The sequence below is a fragment of the Perna viridis genome, chromosome 3, assembly GCF_037379345.1.
Source record: "Perna viridis isolate PV_CMFRI_1.1 ecotype Kerala chromosome 3, ASM3737934v1, whole genome shotgun sequence".
In the NCBI taxonomy this organism is placed as follows: Eukaryota; Metazoa; Mollusca; class Bivalvia; order Mytilida; family Mytilidae; genus Perna; species Perna viridis.
In genome coordinates this window covers 4,329,338-4,346,994 of record NC_142447.1, presented here as the reverse complement: position 1 = coordinate 4,346,994, position 17,657 = coordinate 4,329,338, and the positions used below count along the sequence as shown (strand labels likewise).

The window sequence follows — 17,657 nt, the reverse complement described above, 5'->3', positions numbered from 1 at the left end:
ACTTATTCCAGATAAAGCCGTTTGAAGTAGTCAACTACTTTCAGCTTCTATTCTTTGTAGATGATGCTTGGGGTGACAATCTTTGTTAAATCAATCCACAAAAATAAAACTTAATTTTGTCTAATTTTATGTGGGAAATAAATGTACGGTTACTTTTAGTTTAAGTATAACATTTTTTTTCAGAGTTTCAATTGCATGCATTACGGTTCTCCTAATAAAAATGGAAGGTTGTAGAGTCAGAAAAAGAATCCAAATTGACATTTTTGAACGCGGCTTTAACATGCACTCTAATGTAAACATTTTTCGGACTTTGACAAATTTATATATACTTACATATTTGTTTTTTTTATGATTTTCCTCTAGAATGACTTTTTCTATAAATGTCACCACTGTAATTTTTACATGTCTTTGACCACTAAAATACCATGGATGAGTATATATAATGTGCAAAAGAAATTTAGAAGAAAACACTTTTTAAGCCGTGAAACAGAATGATTGCATTTCCATGGAATGGAATCGGATGAAAACACTGAAAAATGAATTTATATTTATTTGGACACGATGAAAAATAATATAGTATTATTGCGTAAGGTTTTTTACAAATTGCAAGTCACAGACCAATATGGAAAACCTTTAACGACTAATTAGTCCAATACGAGATATTGGACAAGGCCAATACGGATTTAAACCAGGCAAATGTGACGGGTAAGATTCAAACGTTAGTCAATTATGCATCATAACAAAGAAAATCAACAATAATCTATATATTACCAGGGAAAACTTGGAATGAGAAATCATTTAAATTGCAAAAAAAAACAGGTTTGATCAATGGTAATAAAAAGACTGTGCCAAAAGTAATATTTCCTGAGTGAAAGTCAATCTTGTAGAACAACTTGACACAGGCAAAATTATTTGACATGATTTTCACACGAATTTCACATGATTTTCACCAGAATTGAGCAAATAAACTAAGTGACAGTGTTCGCGTGAAATTCGAGTGAATGGAGCCTTCACGTGAAATTCACACGAAATGTTCACATAAAATTCGTGTTTAGTGAATTTCACATGAAAATCATATTAACTTCATGTGAATTTTACATGAATTTCACGTGAAGCTCGATTAACATGAATTTCATTTGCCTGTGTAGCAAAATGGAAATCATGTGAAGAAAAACGAACAAAAAAGATCATCACTATCACCATCACTATATCATCCATCCTTTTTTGGGGAGATTCGCTTTTCGCAAAATTTTTTGGTTTTTCTGTAAAGAAAAAAAGGAGAAATTCAATAATCATTTTATTGTCTAACCGTTTCAACTTCAAATCTTCATCTACCTAATTAACACTAATAATGATAATTGCAAGGTCATCAATTTTTCTAAAATTACGTAAACAGGTGGTATTTCCAAATAGGGAACCAAAGGACTCTTGATCCAAATGCAATTAATCTGAACTAAAATGTTCTGAAAGAGTGCAGTTTCTGCTTCTTGCACCGCCACTCTGCTTGTTGAGCGGTAGTCAAAGGGAACCAGAATTTAAAATTATAATAACAAAATTATCAATTGATAACAACCAGACAATATAAATAGACGAACACTTTAGAGAACATGAAATAACAAGAATTTCAAGTAAAAGAATCAAAAGTAAATGATTGAGACTCGGAGCATGGAGCAGGTGCATGTGTAAGGTAGTCTGCTTTTCTGGAAACAATCGTAAAATTTCAAGTCCTTGGTAGAAAAGGAAAACTACAACACAGTTCTCATGGTGTAGGTGAATACGACATAACATACATAAAGGGATGTTACAACATATGAAAAGAATTCATCGCTTTTGTCATAAAGTTTGCTTATGAGTTTTCCCTTTTCATCGATCTGTAATTGTAGGTCAAGATATGAAACCTTATAGTGACTTGTAGTTTCTTTTATCTCAAATTGTTTGGGGTATACGTGAAGTATAAAATTCATAAAGGTTGAAGGTGATCCCATCTGTCACAGCTAGAGATCATTTGACGAAATATCAATTCAAAATATAAATTTTATTGATTGATATATTTTTCGATAGATAAAAATCTAAATTTACATTGCTTTCTATTTGTTCTGTTATTGGTGAATGAAATACATGTTTGTTTATTTTTTTCATCAATTATATATATTGTTGGATTAATGTACTTACATCACTCTGGATATTTTGCTATTTGAAATAAGGAATATGACTATGACCGTCAGCAAAACTATGATGCACGCAAGGACTACAAATGTCGTTTTTCTGAAAGTAAACACTGAATTGCTTTGAAATATGCTTCTTAGTTGCTTACTGACTTGTAGACTAACAGTAAACGATTATCAAAAGGTATCGAAATAATGACTCCAATAGCATTTTGAATCATTAAAAATGTTTACACAAAAGGGAAAATATGAACTGCCTTTTTATTTTGAAATAGGAAGCTTTTGACTTTGAAAAGGAAACATTAGTCAGAAAGAGAAATCAAAGGAACATAGACAAAATATACAATGAAATCTTGTTTTGGTGGATTTTACATGGTTTTGTTCTAGTTTGTTGATTATTAAGTTACTGCCGCCAATCATGTTGTTTATGACATAATTAAGGTCAAGATGATAAAGAGTTTTGTAAATTAGGTTGTTTTCCAAAACCTGCTATCTTTTACATGTGATATTTGGGTTTGTTGTTTTCTTTTTTCTTACTTAAATGAAGATATATACTTTGTTATGGTTTTTTCTTGTTTAGAACAGAAGTGATAAAATATGGATTTTACATCTACCCCAGGCACTAAGGTTAATTACCCGATGTTTTTTCTGGCACAGTCTGTTGTAATGACTCTGATAAATCAGTTTTCTGACAGGTATTCTGACAAAATAATTTTAATCCGTTATTTATGAATTCATGAGTTCAAATTATGCTTCAAATATAGTTTCATTCGACAAAAACTCTAACCAGATTTTAGAATTTTTTGTCCATTAAAAACAACTCACGATCGAAACGTTACGAAATAGTAATATATATATATTGCATGTTATGAGATAATATTTTCAAAAAAAAAAAAAAAAAAATTTTGACATAAGAACTCTGTATTATTAAAAAGTATTGTTTAAAAAACTGAATCATCAAAATGATGTTTTATACAGAATTCAGAATTCAGTGTCCCACACCACAACCGGAATCAGCACAATTAATAAAAATATTATAATAGAAATCACTAAGGAATCATAAGTGTCCTGGTTATAAATTGTAGTGACAGTGAATGATTTGGCTACAATTACGACGGTATAATTCTATACAACTCTAATCCAGAAGATCTAACTGATAAGTTTTATGGTCGTCATTATGAACTCGTGGGTCGTTGTGGTGTATCCATCTGCACCATAAAAACTGATTTATTCAACGGGCCATAGTTTTCCTTTACTCGTTTGTCTACCCAGGACTCGACTTTTTATGAGCAACTCGGCGGGTGTTTCTAGAAAAGCAGAGGACGCTTACCCTGCCGGTGCACCTGGTCCATGCTCCCAGTTTTAAGTGGAGTCCGAGTTACTCATTTGCTTTTGTTACTTTGTATGTATGATTTTAGTTACTTTATGTTCTTTGTTGTGTATGTCTATTTTCCATGTCTGGTCTTTGTCCCTGGATTACATTCTTTTGATTACCGCTATAACCTTGGTGCCCCTGATTACTCTTTCAAATTGCAAACAATGCACACGAACTAGTTCACTTACGGAGTTTCAGACAAATCTATTGACTTTCTTTACATCACTACTTTTGAAGGGGGCAAATCTAAATCCTCTAGTGTACTGGATATCAAATTATTAATAAAAAAAAATTGATACATATGAGTATTTGAATCGATCCAGTTACCATTCCTCTGAAGTTTTTAAAATATTTATAAAAGGGGAAAGTTTGAGACTCATCAGACTTAACAGTGATCCCTATATTCATAAATCCATGCTCAAGTTATTTGAGACAAGACTAATTGGCTGAGAATATTCCACTAAAGATGTACAAAATGCGATTGATGATGCAAATACTTCTTGAAAAGAAGCAATAAAAAATCTAACAAAATATTTGAAGGAACTGAAATTCTTTTAACCTAAGTTACATTATTTTGTCCATCTGTTGAAAATTTATTCTTTGTACTGAGGAAACATTAGTCAGTCATAATGAATAACCAAGACGCCAATCAATAATTTACAATACCACCTATCATGGCCTTTGTATGAGCTACAAGCTTATCGAATATCACTACATCACCATCTGTTAAACCTATATTAGATTAATGTTGAACTCGAACCATGAAGGTCCTGCTGCTAAATAGGTTTTAATAATCTTAAAACAACTTATAATTTCGTGAAGAGTTTCATAAATTATATTGTTTTATACAATATCCATATATTTGTCTGTCTTCTATAAACAAATAGCATACGGATCACATGTATATACTGTCCTTGATACTCATATTATCTATTGATTATAAAAACCTAATAATATAACTAAATATAACCGCCGAGATAGCTGATGATTGGAGGCCAATGATACAATATTCATGAAATACACAATGTATACATATTTAACAATAGTTAACAATAACTAAAATGCTTCTATAGCATTGTTGTCTAATCATTCACCGTCTCTTCAGTTTATATCAAGGCCACTTATATTAATGATTCCTAGTATATAATTTGACAATATGTGGTGAATTTAATTGTGAAGTGGGGTCTGTTTGTTTATACATGTGAAAACACGCGTAAAAAGTACCAGTTTTCTAAGTTCTTAATTTTGAATTTTGTATAACGAAAGCGCATCAAAGTTACCAGTCATTAATTTCTTGAGATCTGAATTTGAAATTCTGAATTCTTAAAAATCTGCATTTTGAATTCTTAACTTTAAATTCTAAATTTGGAATGGTCTTTCCGGCTTCCGTAGTTTTATCATGATAAGATTTCTTATAAATCAGCAAAATAAAGTTTGCTGCAATCGAATCAGGCTACAACTATAATATGACTTGACATACATTACAGCACAGTATATTTGTGGCTTGCAATACTCCACAATTAATATTATCTGTGTAATTAGATAAATAATGCGTGAAATTCATTTTTAACCATATCGTTACTTTTTCGTCCTTAAGTACATTTTTTATGCTATTAGAAAATGTGTGTTTTTCAATCATAAAATTTGAAACGCATACATTGTCATGGTTGAAAATGTGCTTATTTGGAAACCTCTAAATAAATAAGTATGGGCAAAAATGTCAAAGATTTATAACAAGAATAGGTATGGGGTATATGTAAAAGAGAAAACAACCCAACCGGGAAGACAATATCAGCCAAAGGCGACCCATGAACGACGAGGGAATCCCAATACCACAGGAAAGGCTGCAACTGACACCAAATCATCATTATGCATAAGTTCAACAAAATAGTTGCCCCTATTTACTCAAGTAACATAAAAATTAAACTAAAAGTGAAAACGAAACAAGAAATATAAAGGCAAGAAATTCCTGATTTGCGACAGGCGAAAATAAATACAACGGGATTAAAGTACCGTGGAGTAATCCACAACCCTTTCTCTTGAAAATCTGGCCACTGTGGAAAAATATTACACAATTATACACACCTAAAATTCAGTTCAAAAAGGTCCGAGTCCCTTGTTACAACGAAATTAGAGAAACTGGATATAAATCACACAAATGTACAAACTAAGGACTACTAGCAGTTTACTGACATGCCAGTTCTAGACAAGTTTCAACCTGCAAAAGTTTATGTCTCTATCGTATGTTTAATCAATCCAAAAACAAAATAAAATGAAGTTGAACTACGGCTATTCAAAATTTGCATCATCACCACTCATATCAGGAGACCAAGTTTACTATGTAAAACAGTTATCGTTGAAATCAAAGCAAGTATAGAAAAGATTAACATTAACTTTCATTAAATTGTGTGTAGTAGATTTTGAGAAGATTTTTGAAAGTAATAACATCAAAAACAGCAAAAAAAAAACGTCCAAAAAGGGGAGTAACTCCAACATGGATGAACAGATCTTCACCAAAATTACATCACATATGCATTTTGTAGATCTCATTATTAACATTTTTACCCCCATGTCAGAATTTGGTAAAACATAACGGTTTTGGATATATATATATGCAAAAAAACTGCTGTCGGATCCCTATGTCCTATTTTTAGTAATGGTGGCCAAGTGTTTGAACAGATCAAAAATCCAAACGGTCATTTTGTGCATGATACTCTAAGGAACAATCATTTAAGTTTCATCGAAATCCATTCGGTAGTTTCAGAGAAGATGTTTGAAGAATTGTTAACGACGACGACGACAGACGACGACGGCGGACTCCAAGTGATGGCAATAGCTCACATGGCTTATGGCCATATGAGCTAAAAAAGTACTTTATGTTATAATCGGCGTATCTCATTTAAGGGTAATTTAAAGGGTATGAACAATAATTTCGTACAAAGAATAATATTTCTCTCTCTTGATTTATTTATAATAGCAGATTAAACTTGCTATCTCGAACAGCGTGCGCCTAATTCGATTTCAGATTTACCAGGAATATTAACTTAATTTCTGGTATATGAAATCATCCATGAACAAACGGTTATATCCTTATTTTAACCCCGTTTGTGTAATTTGATAACTTTTCGTGAAGTGAATGGGATTTATTGTATTTTTGTATTTTTCAAGAAAATTTTTCTTATTTATATTTATTATAAAGAATAATCAAGTAACCGAGATTCAACGGAAATCGCAAGAATGTAAACCGGGGGCTCAGAAAAACAGACATACACAACAAAGAACAGAAAATAATACATGTAAAGTAACAAAAGTAAATAACTCGGACTCAACTAAAAACTGACAGCATGGACCAGGTGTACCGGAAGGGTAAGCGTCCTCTAATTCGTTACTATTTAGTAATTTTAAAATATATAACTTACCAAGATGCTACACATCATTGACTTCGAGTCACAAGAATAACATTGTTCATCATAAATAATAATAGAAGTTTTCTCCCCGAAGTTGGTTCCATCATACGACAGACTCAATTCAAATCCTTCTGCGTAAACATCAGTTGATCTTTTCTTACCACTTGGCGCAATCGTCAAGGGGCACGATATTGCATTGAAAGATTGATACTCGGCTTTCAAAATTTCAGAGTTTCCTGAATCTAACTTCTCATTCTCTACTATCTATAGAAACACATCGACAAAGTATTATATGGAAGTTTGTTACTTTTTTTTTATATTTTAGCTAATAGAAGGTAATTTAGTATAGTGATAAATTATGTAATTTTGACAATTATTCGGTTTCCAAAATCTGCTGTAAGAGCATTTCTACTGGCATTCTGCATTTGTCTGGCACTGAACACAATGTTTTGAAAATTGTATCATAAATTTTTCAAGAAATAATGCTATATATTTAAATTGAACTTATGAATTGTATCATAAAGTTATCAAGTTACCTGTGAAAATCAACCCCACTCAACCTTTTTATTATTACTTACCACTCACCACTTGAATGAAATTCATCATTGGACTGAGGCCTTATTTAGGCGACGAACCAAAATCTATAATTTTACTTTAGTCCCTTACCAAAAAGTGGTCTCCCTTCATAGATTTTCGTGAAATTCAATCCCGTCAAGCTACTAAATTGTATCAAAGTTATAACGGCTATCAATCATTCGCTAAAGTGTGAATGAAATTCGCCAACATACTGTATGTAAGTGCTATATAAATGACAAGGCAAAATAAATATTTTTAACTACACCCCGCAAAACGGTGAACATCATTGGTCGATAAAATCAATTTTATCTAAGCTTTACCAACCATTAACTATTTACTAAAGTTTACTAAATGAAATCCGCCTAAAATGAAAGCGCTGTGATGAACGGATTAGTAAATAACAAATGATAATCAACTGAAAAAAATGTTTACAACTCCAATTTGTCTGTCTCTTACCTGAAAGTATGTCATTCTACACCATATATCTTCCGCTTCAAATGGTCCGTACACGAAGGTCTTATGGCAACTTCTACTATTTATTTTACATTTACCATCTCTTGGAATCGTGTAGTTCCGTGGAGGATTGCTTTTTGATTCAGAACAATCGTCACCAATGAATCCATCTTTACATATACAAGTACTGGTGCCTGAGAAAAAAAGTAATCAGGATGTGTTAACGGCAGTTTATTTACTACAAGAATCATTTAAATATGAAAAGAATATGATTCATTTTTCATATCATAATGATTTAAGAGTACTCAAAGGAACCAAGATTCTAGTGGAAATCAAAAGAATGTAGTTTAGGGACAAAGACAAGACCAGACAGGGAAAACAGACACATACACAACAAAGAACGTAAAATAACTAAAATAAACCAAATAAAGTAACAAAAGTAAACGACACACTCGGATTCCACAAAAAGTGGGAGAATGGATCATATGTAAATATACTTTTTTCAATATGTATGATAAGTGATTATCACAAGGTAAAATCAAAACTAAAATTTACGACAAGTATGACGATTACTCGTTTCCAATTTTTGATTTTTCCATCCTTGATGGGGACGTTCCTTTGGCTTTTTCATAGATTTGTATATTTGAACTAGTTTGATATTCATGTGTTTGTAGAGATATTTTCGACTTGAATGAACGAAATATCTGTATTACCAGTAAATTGTTAAGTCAAGGTATTTGTCGTTATAAATAAGTAATAAATGTGTTTTTACTGAATTCTTTCTTTAAAATGAAGATTTGATGCTGATGTTTTGCTAATCAAACATGGGATTTCACATCCTATTTTTCTGGTAGTGTAAGCTCGAAACAAAATCCTTTTAGTCTAGAAAAAAATATTTGACTAAACTTATCCATAAGGGTTATCTTCACTGTATTATTGTTAAATCTTAGAATTATGTGGTTTTGTTTTATTTTGTTCTAATATTGACTCTTTTGTAAATAAATAAGATAATAATTAACTTCATTACATTTCTTCCTACTTCCTGCCAATTCCTTTTATCTTGGCATTTGCACCAAGGCCTTGTTTATGTATCGATCTCAAGAGTAAAATCCGAATTTGACATTTCTTCACAGTGCGGTTAATTGTTGTATTTTCCCACCAATGTCCCAGATTAGGGGAAAGGTCGAGCGCTCACAAACATGTTTAACCCACCATATATTTCATGTGCCTGTCACAACCCAGGAACCTGTAGTCCAGTGGTTGTCGTTGTCTTTTATGTTCATTATTTTTCATTTTACGTTTTTGCAATAGATAAGGTCAATTTTCGTTTTTTTTATGATTAGTTTCACATCATTTTTTTTTTTGGTCTTTTCACAGCTTGCTTTACGATATGGGTTTTTACCCATCACTGAAGACCAACTGGTGACCTGTGGAAGTTTATTGTTCGTTGCTTGGCATTTGGTGGATGACTATCGCATTGGCAATCATTCCACATCTTCCATTTTCATATGTTTAAACCTATATCATTTACTCTATATCGGACAACCTATATCAATCCTCATATACATATATTGCAACCCTTGTATCGCACCCTTTAAACCTATATCGCATATCTTATATCGCAACCCTACACAGAAAACACTTGCATTATATGATATAATAAGCATGACATTTCAAAATCTGTGTCATTCATAATTTTATGAGTCCCGATTACAATTGCTCTTTTAATTAAAACTTCGCTACTATCTGACATATTCAGAATATCTCCTTACTCTTTGCTGCCTGTAAATCTAAGTAATACACCACATTACAGATATTATGCATATTATAGAGTTGTCGAAAGCATAGATGTATTTCTTAAGATTTATGGTGGTATCAATACTGATATACAGTAAAATACGATATTTTTTTTATTTTAACATTATTATTATCATTATTATTATTATAGACTAAGTCTATGAACAAAAGTGCTAAAAATAAGGTGGCAATAACATTAAATCAGGCACAAAATATATTTAATTGATTTTTTCCAGGCCAATTAAAATTCTAAAATTAAAACTAACATCTGAATGTTTGAACAATTTTGCACAATTTAGTACCTTTGTCACATACGCCATTTGAACTACAGTTGTTCATACAAAGCTGGGCTTTAATCAAGTGTAACAATGATCCAGTAAATCCACCTTGTTCATTTTGGTCACCACTTGCAGTAAACATTAAAGTCTCATCTCTAGAAACTTCGATGAGGCAAGCAGACAACATTGTCTCAATAACAACCTGAATCAGGTCAGTACGACCCGTTATCTAAACAAAAGACAAAAACAAATGTAATTCGGTCGATTGAAATAAAAATGAAAGCATTATCCATGTCCATGCTAAAAATTTATGTTAATGTTGATTTCAGTAAATATATTATTGAAAATTGTTCTTTTATTACAGTTTCTGCGTATAAAATACATTTTTTTTTGAAAATGTAAACTTCCTTCCATAAACATTAAATAAGTTTACGTAACCTTTAAAAAACTAATAATAATAAGAAAATAATCTACCTTAATATCAGTCATACACGATGTAATATAGTCGTTTGGTTCAATGCCAGCGTATTTCTTACAAAGTGAGAGCGATGTAAGATTATAAATATATCGGGTGCATGTTTCTCGAGCAACCTCTTATGTCCATCCAGAATGCCATTCTGGTTCCTAACGATGCATCATTAATACAAAAATAACCCATTCAACTCTCGAATTTATAAGTTTACTTTACACACAACTGTTTTATTTGATTTTTTTTAGGTTTAAATAAAGTTAAGACCTTGTCAAGTCCATGATTAAGCATTGTTATTGTTTTCTCGTGACGGACTGCAATATGTGCAAGTACCAATCAAACTTTATTATAATTTTCGTATTTAAAAATTATCTTTTTCTTCGGAGAGCTCCCTTGAGCTTTATATTACTTTTGTAACTATACTAACGATTTGGTTAGATAGAATTTATTTTCTCATTTTTGGCTTTAATCGAATTTATTCTGGAAAAATGTTACCTTTGCCTAAAGTTACATCTTGCAAATCTGTGGAAATCTTAATGCATTTTAAAAATGACAAATTTTGTTTCTAGTACTTCTCTGTCTAAAGATTGCCCAAAATGTTTATGAGGTGTGGGACATGAAGGGAAAATGCAGGGATTTTACTGCATTACTTGAGTATTTATACCTAATAACCTACCAAAACAACCATCAAAGTGTTTGTTAAATTAGCCTTTTTGAAATATTGATAGGTCAATTTAAAAGTAGATGCACTATGACAAAATAGCAGCAAATTTTTCCAGGACTGTTTCCTTTTATAAGCAGTCAAAAAGTATCTATCTCACGATTCATTCAGGATAATTTTGAATAGCTTTTCGTTTGGTTTCTAGATGTATTTATAACAGAAATAACCAAATTGATTAAAAATTTTGCCACCCACTACCTGATTCTTACAAGGAATGGAATGCGATTTGAAGGAGTAGTTTTGTATGGTGTTGAATATAAAATGCAAATAAGTCACATACATTTGGAATAAAACCTTCCACAAAATCTGGTGAATACCGAAGCGGTGCCAAATCAACAACGTGATCACTTTTGTCCAGTGACCTTTTGTCTCGATTTCCGTCAGAACATTTAGTATACAGATGATCACCGGAAGAGGTTGTCCCTGTGTTGTAGCAATGTTCTCTTGGTTGTGTCAAGTTACAATGAACAATGTTTGAGAGGTCACCTGATGAGTGGCTTTCGTCTCCACATACACAAAATGGGCGAAAAGGGAATTTGTTGACAAAAGTTGGATTTGGTGTAAAAAGACTTTCGAATTTGCCGAAATGCTGAAAAAAATATAAGTTATTGAAACATATGTACTAAAATAATATGCATCCTCAAGCTTATAACACGCCTTCCAACAACAGACAAAGAGGTTTTGATGCAAAACAATGGATGCATCAACCAAGAGAAATGTGTAATATATTATTTACAGTATCGAGAATAAAAAGAGCTAAAAATAAGTAAAAACATTTTGTTTTCAATGTCAAATCATTATCAAAAACCCACGTTTGCTTAATGGAAGTCATTCAACTCTAAAATAATAATAAATTTTAATTCAGGCTTCTTTGATTCCAAATCATCTTCCAAAAATACAGAAGAAGATGTTTTCAAAATGCTGGAATTTTTTATCGACAACATATTTGTCAGTGTGATGGACGCTTTTTTCAACAAACGGTCGCCATTCCAATGGGAAGAAATTGTGCTCCTCTACTTGCTGACCTATTCCTTCACTCTTATGAGCCTGACTTTATAGCTGATCTGATCCGCAAAAAAACATCGTTTAGCTAAATCCTTCAATCTCAGTTACCGCTCTATAGATAACGTATTATCGTTAAACAATCCTAGTTTCGGGGATTTGATACATCGCATCTACCCCCAAAGAACTTGAGATAAAAAAATGCTACAGACACTGCGAAGGTGGCCTCATATCTTGACCTACACTTCGAGATCGATGGCAAAGGAAAACTATTGTTCAAACTTTACGATGAACGTGATGACTTTTCATTCAAAATTGTCAACTTTCCTTCCATCTGTGGCAACTTCCCTTCTGCACCTGCGTATATAGTATTCATATCACAACTCATACGTTATGCCAGAACTTGCCGTAACTACGCAGACTCTTTGTATCGCGCTAGAATTCCAACAATTAGGCTTCTGGGACAGGATGATGTTGCTACAAAATTGAAGTCATCACTATAGACGTTTTATGGTTGCCTACCCAGGACTTGACTTTTCATGAGCAACTCGGCGGGTGTTTCTAGAAAAGCAGTACGCTTACCCTATCGGTGCACCTTGTCCATGCTCCAAGTTTGTAGTGGAGTACGACTTCCTTATTTGCTTTTGTTCCTTTGTATGTATTATTTTATGTTACTTTATGTTCTTTGTTGTGTTTGTTCCCCATGTCTGGTCTTTGTCCCTGGATTACTTTCTTATGATTCCCGCCAGAACCTTGGTTCACTTGATTACTCTTTGAAGGTAATACTAGTATAAGCAAATGTTATAAAAATAACCTGAAGCATTCTCATGGTATTGTATAACGAGAAGAAGAGCGGAAGAAAGAATTTATCCTGTCATTTGGGCATTTAAAAAAGGTCTCTATATTATATTTTTAGTATCCGCATATTTGATATTAAAATCAACCAGCATTTATATTTCATTCCGTAATGCATGTTTGTTTTAAGGACATGAAGTATGGAGAAAGCAATACAAGCTCGTGGATCCTTGAATCGTGGTTTTGAAGTTTTCATAATATAGATCAATGAGAATCAACTACTCTTTAGGACGCAAATTTCATGGTTTGACCTACTCATGGAAACCACGAAAATAGGTACCCCACGAACAATAGTACATTTACAGTAATTTATATTTAAAACCAGTTGTCTTTTGTTGCATGGGGACATTGAACAAAAAAAATCAAGTACTAATTGGCAGGAAAAAAAATTAACAACGGTTGTTTGTTCTTTTACTTTTTTTCATATCGATGGAAAAGAGAAAAGGCAACTATAAAACAACATTGAAAATATCAAATACCTTATTTTAATGAGAAGCCTTTAAAGTGATGGACTATTTTAATAATGCATTTTCGCCAATGTGATGCGAATTTAGGAATGTAAATGTTAATATAATATTTCGTACATATTCGTTTGAATAAGTGCACGAATTCAAAGAACATTTTTTTGCGATTCAGTGCTTGCTTAATTAATATTACCTCCAGGATCTAGCAAAGATATTTCTCGACACGACTTTGTTACTGCCTCTTTCTTGGAAATCATCACCAGAATTATGATTTAACGAACCACAAAGACCTTCCGTTTGTCCTATATCTAACACTGAAGGTTTGATATTTATGTGATTAACCACTAAAAGTTTATCATTATATCGACTGGAATTCTCTTTGATAACAAATGTAATCGTTGTTCCTGACGGTAGAGTGACCTACAAAGATAACACTTCAATAATGCTAGACAAAGTATTCCGTGAAGAAGGTTTTCATTGTGTATAAAGACTAAAAACAGTAGAGTGACCTACAACAATAAGGCTTCAATAACCTTTTGCTCGGTGTAGTATTTCGTGAAGAAATTTTTCAAAGTATTTAAAGACTGAACAAACAGCAATGTCCTGTAAATCATTCAGCTTCGCAAATAATGCCTTACAAAATTTATTATTTAGATAAGAATGGTAAATGCAATCTTTTTTTTTATTTGGGATAATCCAAACACTATATATATTCAAAGGATAATTAATTGGAAAGAGTTAATGACCAAAGTATGAACGCGAAGAACGCGTACTTATCCGTGTTAAAACGTTAAGCCTCCTTCGCACGAGTGATCTTTTTTTTTTGTTATCCTATTAATTATACAAAATTACTGAACAGTTTATTGCTGTTTTTAACATAAATCTTAAGTTATGTGATCGGCAGATTGATATTTGTGTTGTGAGTTTCGGCGGGAGAAGGTCGGGAGTGAAATTACAAAATTCATTATACATGTGAATTATCGAAATTTATTATTTGATAAATCACTGCTATCATTATAATAATACATGTTTTCTTAATTTCAACAAACATTTGTCAAATTGATTTTTACTAAACCTTTACACGATCAAATAATTTTGGAGTAGTATTCATACCGTTGGTAAAAACGAAGGGAAGACAACACCATGGTTACACAGCAAAAAGAACAAAATATAAAACAAAAACGAATCAAAATGTACAAATCAAGAAACAAACAACATGAATCCCAATAAAATTTAGATAAAAGAGAATTTAGACACTCCTAATTCTTGCAAGACCTCAACGGAATGTCAAATCCAATGATCCAATGATGAGAGATATCTATGAAAGTTTGTGCTTGATTATTTTCGAAAAATAACCTGCTAGGTTACAAAGGTTTTTCAAATTTCACAGAGGACAAAGTCCTAGTAAGGGTATTCAATGCGAAATAAAGTTATAGTTTGGAAGCACTGAGAACCTGATTTCGGTCTGACAGGGAGTCACGTTTTTCATATCTTCCCATACAAATTTCGATATTTTCACATCTTCTTCCCTAAAAAGCGTTTATTTTTTGTTCCCGCCAAGCCAATAAATATTGCACATTTCGGTGTGCTGTAAACGATATAAAAGGAGTCACCTCTCATCGACAGCACTAAAACCAGATAAATTGGAATATCTAAATTAAAACAATAATTGTATACAAAAAAGAACTCATACAATTATATATAGTATATAGTATTCATATCACAACTCATACGTTATGCCAGAACTTGCCGTAATTACGCAGACTCTTTGTATCGCGCTAGAATTCCAACAATTAGGCTTCTCGGACAGGATGATGTTGCTACAAAATTGAAGTCATCACTATAGAAGTTTTATGGTTGCCTACCCAGGACTTGACTTTTCATGAGCAACTCGGCGGGTGTTTCTAGAAAAGCAGTACGCTTACCCTATCGGTGCACCTTGTCCATGCTCCAAGTTTGTAGTGGAGTACGACTTCCTTATTTGCTTTTGTTCCTTTGTATGTATTATTTTATGTTACTTTATATTCTTTGTTGTGTTTGTTCCCCATGTCTGGTCTTTGTCCCTGGATTACTTTCTTATGATTCCCGCCAGAACCTTGGTTCACTTGATTACTCTTTGAAGGTAATACTAGTATAAGCAAATGTTATAAAAATAACCTGAAGCATTCTCATGGTATTGTATAACAAGAAGAAGAGCGGAAGAAAGAATTTATCCTGTCATTTGGGCATTTAAAAAAGGTCTCTACATTATATTTTTAGTATCCGCATATTTGATATTAAAACCAACCAGCATTTATATTTCATTCCGTAATGCATGTTTGTTTTAAGGACATGAAGTATTCATGTCACCTCTCATCGACAGCATTAAAACCAGATAAATTGGAATATCTAAATTAAAACAATAATTGTATACAAAAAAGAACTCAAACCATGTGCAATACCAGGAATTAAACACAAGTGCTATAGGGGTAGAAAATAAGTAATACCACAAATAACAGGAAATAATCAATAATATAATTCGAGTCAGACAAGTTTGACTACTGAAAGATACATATTAAACCTATTTTTATACAAATCTGCAAATAAGTACTTTTTGACTAATATTTTAGGTCCTTCAACATGGATCAAAATTGAATAAAGATTTCAAATACCAACATTTCTAATTATCTAAAATGCCTGTAAATTATATACGATTGAAGAAAAAGAGTAATCAAGGGAACCAAGGTTATAGCGGTAATCAAAAGAATGCAATCCAGGAACAAAGACCAGACATGGAAAACAGACATACACAACAAAGAACACAAAGTAACTAATATCATACACACAAAGCAACAAAAGCAAATGAGCGACTCGGACCCCACTAAACATTGGGAAAATGGATCAGGTGCACCGGTAGGGTAAGTGTCCTCTGCTTTTCTAGCAACACATGTATGATCCAAAGTATGATCCAGAATATATTTTATATAAATTAATTTTTCAACTTTGTGCACATATTTATACCGTAAATCTTTTGCCGTTCCTTTCAATCACCATATTCTGATCATTACAGTTCCTATTCACAACATGAGGGTATGCTCTGCTTCCACTTATTGTAGCTGTATAATCGTGGTCTGTATTGTCGAACTCAAACGGATTAAATACTTCATCGACTGTGCGTACGACGAATAAAGTGTCATGACTTCTGATTGCGATTCCAACGTTACATGTTCCCCATATCAAACACGTTGATGATAATGTATGTACCTGTTAAGAAACACGAAGCTACAATATTTAAACCAGTGTAAAGAGTAAAAATGTACAACTGTTGCTTGAAGAATTATTAAACTTATTTTACTAAGGTCCTTGTAACAAAAATTAAAGCTATCCATAGAACTAAATTTTGAATCAATTCCATTCTAAACTAACAGATAAACCTTTACTTAGTTTTGGAAATATTTGAATTGCAGACGTTACGCACAAAATAACATTAATGACGTAACAGTTCAAATGATTTTAACAAATCACCCTATGTTACACAAGAGAACCATCCAATCAGAAGACTTTTACAAATCAAGAAATATATTGTATATAATAGAAATCAAATCAAATACACGTAGAAGTATCTACAAACTGTTAATATTCGTTTAGAAATACATGATAGAAAACTTTCAAACATATTGGATGTGTTTTTAAGACAATTCGTACAAAGAAAGTGTGTGAACTTTATGAATGACGAATATACAATGTACATGAGCAAATAATTGTGGTTCTTTTATTCATACCTTTTCAAAGGCACATTCATATATATAATATCAGACTTTCTACAAAAACGTACAAAGTTAGCTTCTCTAAAACAAACCGTTTCCTTAATTTCAATCGTGTTTTGTATAGTCTCGGTTTTCAATTTTTCTATGTGCAATCATGATACCTGCAAGAAGTCAATACTTTTCGAATGAAATGTACTTGACTAAAATGATAATAAAGGAAGGGCAAAACAAATGAATAATCAAGATGCTGTAGTAACCATCGGGGTAGAAAACAGAGAAGATATCATGTCATAAGCAAAATTTTAAACATTTGATTAGCACCCCCATTAAAGTGTACGTAGGTTCCAAT

General features: G+C 32.2%; 1 protein-coding gene across 1 annotated transcript in view; it reads right to left on the bottom strand.

Moving 5' to 3' along the window:
• Positions 1 to 536: 536 nt before the first annotated feature.
• The window catches only part of LOC148620726 (von Willebrand factor D and EGF domain-containing protein-like), a 28,873-nt gene continuing 11,752 nt past the window's right edge, over positions 537 to 17,657 (bottom strand). The window contains exons 11-19 of the mRNA XM_088573869.1: positions 16,563 to 16,805; positions 13,756 to 13,982; positions 11,704 to 11,830; positions 10,076 to 10,280; positions 7,980 to 8,170; positions 6,960 to 7,211; positions 2,802 to 2,865; positions 2,173 to 2,265; positions 537 to 1,262 (exon numbers count right to left, since the gene is read on the bottom strand). Coding sequence (XP_088429995.1) covers positions 2,249 to 2,265; positions 2,802 to 2,865; positions 6,960 to 7,211; positions 7,980 to 8,170; positions 10,076 to 10,280; positions 11,704 to 11,830; positions 13,756 to 13,982; positions 16,563 to 16,805 — 1,326 coding nt within the window. The 3' untranslated portion in view covers positions 537 to 1,262; positions 2,173 to 2,248. The remainder of the gene's footprint in view (positions 1,263 to 2,172; positions 2,266 to 2,801; positions 2,866 to 6,959; positions 7,212 to 7,979; positions 8,171 to 10,075; positions 10,281 to 11,703; positions 11,831 to 13,755; positions 13,983 to 16,562; positions 16,806 to 17,657) is intronic.